This window comes from Odontomachus brunneus, unplaced genomic scaffold, assembly GCF_010583005.1.
Source record: "Odontomachus brunneus isolate Ranch 3 - 2012 unplaced genomic scaffold, Obru_v1 Obru_scaffold_129, whole genome shotgun sequence".
NCBI classification, from domain to species: domain Eukaryota; kingdom Metazoa; phylum Arthropoda; class Insecta; order Hymenoptera; family Formicidae; genus Odontomachus; species Odontomachus brunneus.
The window spans coordinates 963,742-969,331 of NW_022639579.1; the positions used below are offsets into that span (position 1 = coordinate 963,742).

General features: G+C 49.8%; 1 protein-coding gene across 1 annotated transcript in view; it reads left to right on the plus strand.

Moving 5' to 3' along the window:
• LOC116849964 (G1/S-specific cyclin-D2) overlaps positions 1 to 3,516 on the plus strand; it is a 41,882-nt gene extending 38,366 nt beyond the window's left edge. Inside the window, exons 4-5 of the mRNA XM_032827688.1 lie at positions 1,371 to 1,516; positions 3,146 to 3,516. Coding sequence (XP_032683579.1) covers positions 1,371 to 1,516; positions 3,146 to 3,361 — 362 coding nt within the window. The 3' untranslated portion in view covers positions 3,362 to 3,516. The remainder of the gene's footprint in view (positions 1 to 1,370; positions 1,517 to 3,145) is intronic.
• Positions 3,517 to 5,590: the final 2,074 nt, after the last annotated feature.

Below are 5,590 nucleotides of genomic sequence, written 5' to 3' on the forward strand. Positions count from 1 at the left end.
AGAGAGAGAGAGAGAGAGAGAGAGAGAGAGAGAGAGAGAGAGAGAGAGAGAGAGGGCATTAGAAAGTCTATGCGACAATGTGCTGAAAATCACGGTACCGTTAAAACATCGGTCGAGATGTGCCGCGATCCAAACGAATAGATATTAATTTGTCACGTTCTTCCTCTGCCTCGGCAGTGGGATCGTTCTGAAACTTTTTCCTCACACTGAAACATTAAAGAGTCTGCACGAATTGCCTACCTCCTCGAGTGAAAGTGACCGGACCTACCGGGCACCTTCACATACAAAGAGGCACTACGTGATCCGGAAGTTTGTCCGCTCTGTTTATCGTAAATCTGCCGAATAGTTTCAAAATCCGTCCGAAGGGTTTCCGCTGGTCGACGAAGATAAAGTCCAAAGGTTGCGACCTTATGGTGTACAAATGACGACGGAGACGTCTGAATGAGTCGGGCTATGAATGAAGCAGATAGCGAACCAAGAACGAACGAAGAGGGATCGTGTTCTTCTTCCGAGAAAGACTCTTGTGACGCGTCGAATCCTTTCGCCGTTGGGTCTCATAATTTGCCGTTAAAGCGATTTTTTAGAACAAAATACCACTGTAATGACTTCCCGCTGTGCGGTCAGTTAGGATATAAAACGTCACTGTAACGGCTATCTTCTACAAATTACACTGAGAGTGGATAGTTTGCCGTTGCTACACAGAGGAAAGAATATTTCGTAACTACGAGGCGCAAATTTAACAGTTGCATCATGCGAACCGTTCGTTTATGCCAATCATATTTTGTTGCTTCTCCAAGAAAAGTAGCAGTTGCAATATGCGTACAGGGTTACTTTGCAACCCGCTGTACAACGAATTACAGCGGTGTGAAGTAATCCACTCTCAGTGTAATTTGTAGAAGATAGCCGTTACAGTGACGTTTTATATCCTAACTGACCGCACAGCGGGAAGTCGTTACAGTGGTATTTTGTTCTAAAAAATCGCTTTAACGGCAAATTATGAGACCCAACGGCGAAAGGATTGGACGCTGATCGCGCTGTTATGAACCATTAAGGCCCGTCTACATAGGCCGCAAAACGCAGTTCGCAATCGCGCACACATCCAACTTCAACTTTCTGCGTTTTCTCTGCGTTTGCAGAGTTGAAGTTGGATGTGTGCGCGATTGCGAACTGCGTTTTGCGTGTTGCGGCCTATGTAGACGGGCCTTTACTCGCACAAGTTCAGCGGCAAAGCTGCGCGTCCACTCTGTGGTGGAGCCCTGCGTTCAGCTCAGCCGTGTGGCGAAAGGGCTCATCGCGAATATGGATACGCGGAGGAGCGTCGCGAGAATATTCACCCGTCTAACGTGGTCTTCCTCCTGTTTCTGTTGCAGAATACAAGTTCTCCATGTACACGCCGAGCATGATCGCGGCGGCGAGCGTTGCGGCGGCGTTGCACGGGCTCGACTGGACCGGGAAGACCGGCTGCGGATTAGCCGGTCTCTTGGACGAGCTCACCCGTATCACTGCCATCGAACAGGTTAGTCACCGGATCTGACCTCTCCCCCGCTCCTCCCGCACTCCTCCCATCTGTCTCCCCCTCGTGAAGCAACGTACTACGAGCGTACTACAAGTTGCTGGCAAACATGCCACATAGTACGTGGCGGCGTAACGTAAGATTCCATTATGAGATAGCCGAGAGTTCCCTCGCGCAGCCACAGCACAGCTGGGCGGCGATGTAATTTCCCTTACGAGTGGGAGCGCGAAAGAGCTGGGAAGTTTTACGTGAACTCGGCGACCATAGCGGTTGTGTAACTTTCGGAATTCTGAAAATATAAAGAGCTTTCTACGTGAAGCTTCACTTTTCGCAAGAATTGCGCACTTCCATAGCCCGGAAAGTCACATGATCGCGAGCACGTAAGTGCTATCTACGTTCTTGAACGTCTGTGCATATGCACGTGGTAAGACGTTCGCGTGGTTGAGCGAACGCGGGACACTTCTCAATGAGATCATCCCGTCTGGTTGACGAGAATCGAGACCGAGACCGAGACGAAATCGGCAAGAAACGATAGAACGCCCTTCGCAAGTCCGTCCGTGGAAAACGAAGGAGAGAAAGAGATACGGAGTCGCGGGGCGCAAAAAGCGCGACGGGAAGCGCGCGGGGAGGGTGGCTGGCCAGCAGGTGCCGGGCACATGTTCGCACATACGCGGAGAAAAAAGGCCCCGGAGTCTCTGCGGGGCCCGTATGCGCGTCGTCGGACGGTGGCGCGTTGGAGTCCAAGATCGCCGTTTCGTCTCGCCCTTTATCTCTCGCCTGCGCTCTCTCTCCCTCTCTCTCTCCCTCTCCCCTCTCTCTCTCTCTCTCTCTCGTTCTCTCTCTCTCTTTCTCCTTTTTCTTTCTCTATACGCCTAGTACAAATAAACCGCGCGAATGAATGGCTCGGCATGGGGTCCGTGACCCGTAAGCGCAATATTTTCAGCGGCCCGCGCTCTCGTCGTCTCATATGTTTGGGCCTCGAGCAGGAAGACGCCGTCCTCGAGACCATCCGGGATCTTCATTCATGACCTCGGACCACAGCCGTTATTTGAGGGCCCCGACGGACGTTCGGGAAACGTCTTGGAGCTTTAAGCTCGACGGGGGTAACTCGTGACGCTCTAAGCCACTCGATCGCACTTTCGAACCACTAAATGAGATCTAGAGAAGTGGATGCACACAGGGGCGACAAATTTTGAAGAAAGTCGCAATGACATAGAATTCGGTCTCTTTGCTTGAGAACAGTCTCATTTCGTTCCGGTCAGATTTGACTTTGAGGTATCCGAAACAAAGAAATTCATGCCTGCGATGCGACTGTGACATTCTGGAAAAAATATTTCAGAAACAACTACATTTATATGCGTGCAAATAAGAACCTGTTCCCCCTTCTTTCTCATATAATAAATATCGAGAATTTAATATTACATAGGTCTGTTCTTTATCGCTGAACTAGTGTACTCTAATGGAACTTAAAAAGAGGCAGACATACAGTTGAGTCTAGTGGAACAAAAGAGGAGGAGAGGACTATATATAGTGCAAGCTATAGTGCAACCAGTTCAGCGATAGAAAACAAGCCTAATGACTGCTCTTGATATTGGCGGAGCTTTGAACAAAATGCCACCTCGTTTGTTCCAGGACTATCTGCAGGGCTGTCTGGAACAGATCGAGGAGATGGTCCAGGCGCACGTGGGTGCCGAAGTTGCCGCCGGAAGCGGGCATCAGGTAACGAGCACCGGCGGCGGCCCGAGCGCACCGCAAAGGCCGCTGGGGGACCAGAACACAAGTCAGGAGAAAATACTGGAGCACGAGAAGGCAGGCACGCCGACCGATGTCAGGGACGTACATTTTTGAAAACCGCAGCAGGGGGACACTCCGCAGGGACCGACACACCGCCGGTGAGTCTCTATGCCGAGGAAGAGAGAATAGGCTCCAGCAGTAGCGGTGAGGAGGACGAGACCGACGGGCAGCCGAGGAAGAAACGAAGGAGAAAAAGCTCGAACGAGGAGGACGAGAAAGGCGCGGTAGATCCTCCCGAGGGCGAAAAATGCACGGATCCGCCGTCGCCACCGCCGCCCCCGCCGTCCGATCATGCGAAGAGCGAAACTTCTCCCGAAGAATCTCGAGATCAAGCCTGATCGCTCGTCGATTGATCGCGTTAGATTGGAAAGCCCATGTCGTTCCGTTCAGCCTCGTCCCGTCATGTCGCGTCGCCTCGCTCCTCCCTCTCTCTCCCTGCCCTGACCACATCTACGTGGCGGCGTGTTTCGAATGGCGAGCGCGAGAATCGATTTCGGCGCGAAACCGGCGGGACGTGACCGAGCGAGGGTGAAATTTTTGCGTTCTCGAATCTTCTGTCTACGTGAGACGTAGTCAGACGTGTACAGTAATGTGTTCCGGAACGTCGGGAAGGTGATGCATGGCAGAGAAATTTTTTCGTTGTTTTTTATTTCTTCTTTTATATACACATACACGCGCACACGCACATACATACACACACGTGATCCACACAATGACGCCTCCGAGTATTATGCATTTAATTTACGACGTATGTGCAGTTACACATTGTCGTTGCGACTCTACATTTTTGGCAGGTATGTTTCAAGAGGATTTGTTTCCCGCGCGAGCTGCGTCGACGGATCATAATCACACGCGATTTTGATTTGATTTCTAATCGAAGGACAAGCGATTCTCGGTTGATAGAGGAGGGCGCGTTTCGACCACTTCGGGGAGACCGTCGCGCGTGGTCGGCTGCGTGGTGACGCTGCGCCGCCACGTGAACGGCAGACGATCGAAAACGAACGAAGAGAGACAAACGATTGCCGCGATTAAGGCGTGTTGGAGACGATGCGAAAGAAACGTGTGGGCCGAGGACCACCGTGCGAGAGAGGTCCCATTGTGTCTGAATCCGCGCCGTTCCGACGTGTGTCGCCCGTAGTAGAAAAAAAAAGTACGAATGGCGAGAAAGAAGGGGAAAAAGAAGAAGAGAAAGAAAGAAACGATCGCAGGAATTAAGAAGGCGTGCTGTTTGGGGGAAGGCAATGCAATACGCTTTACGCATCGTATAATTTCGTAATAGGAATACATACACTTAACTTTTCTTTTATAGAACGAGAAACTAAAGCGCCCCGTTATAATTAACACGAAAAGAAGAGGGGGAGGGGGGATTTAACGTATATTACACGAGGGGGAGACTCGTCTCTCCGCGCGCGCGCGAGTACTAAAAAGAAAAAAAAATTCACGTAGTCATATCGAGTCATTTAGCGTTTTGTACATAGATATACGCGTACGAATAAAAGAAAATGAGAATATATATATTATATTGAAAAAAAAATATATAAATATCTATATATATATATATATATATATATATTTGTATGTGTGAGTGTGCGTATGCGTGTGTAAACTGATGAGAGTGAGAGAGAGAGAGAGAGGGAGAGAGAAAGTGTGGTACAATCGAAAGTAGGGAAGAATACTCGGACCGTGTTACGTGCGATATCGAATCAGGTTGAGACATCTTATGTTGAGAAATTTTGGAATATCTTCATACAGGAAACGTGTGCTCGAAAATGCTTTGATAGCGTGTAGAACTTTCTTTCTAAGTGTAAGAACACTCGCGTTTTTTCCCCGGGAATGTCATGTTCGTCGACGAGAGAGTCGTCGAACGAAACGTTTACATAATTGAAGATTTCCCCCCTCCCCCCCTTCTATTCGAAGCCGCTGCCTTATATCGCGCGACTCGGTCCGATGGTATTCTAGAGTCTCGTCCTGGGACGTTCGCACTTCGGACATTGAATCCAAATGTACGACGCGAATCTGTTTACCCTTAGAATTACGCGACACGATCGTTCGTTCGTTTATTGCTCTGCGGTTCCTAGGAAGGGTCGCTGCGCTGTGACCCGCCGTAATGTGCGTAATGTAGTAATTCGAGCGTGACAGAATGATTTCCGCCAAGTGTATGCACGTGTCGTTGTGTGTGTGTGTGTGTGGGTGTGTGTGTGTGTGAGAAAGGGGTGAGAGCGAAAAAAAAGAGGAAGATAGAGTGCGTGAGAGAGAGAGAGAGAGAGAGAGAGAGAGAGAGAG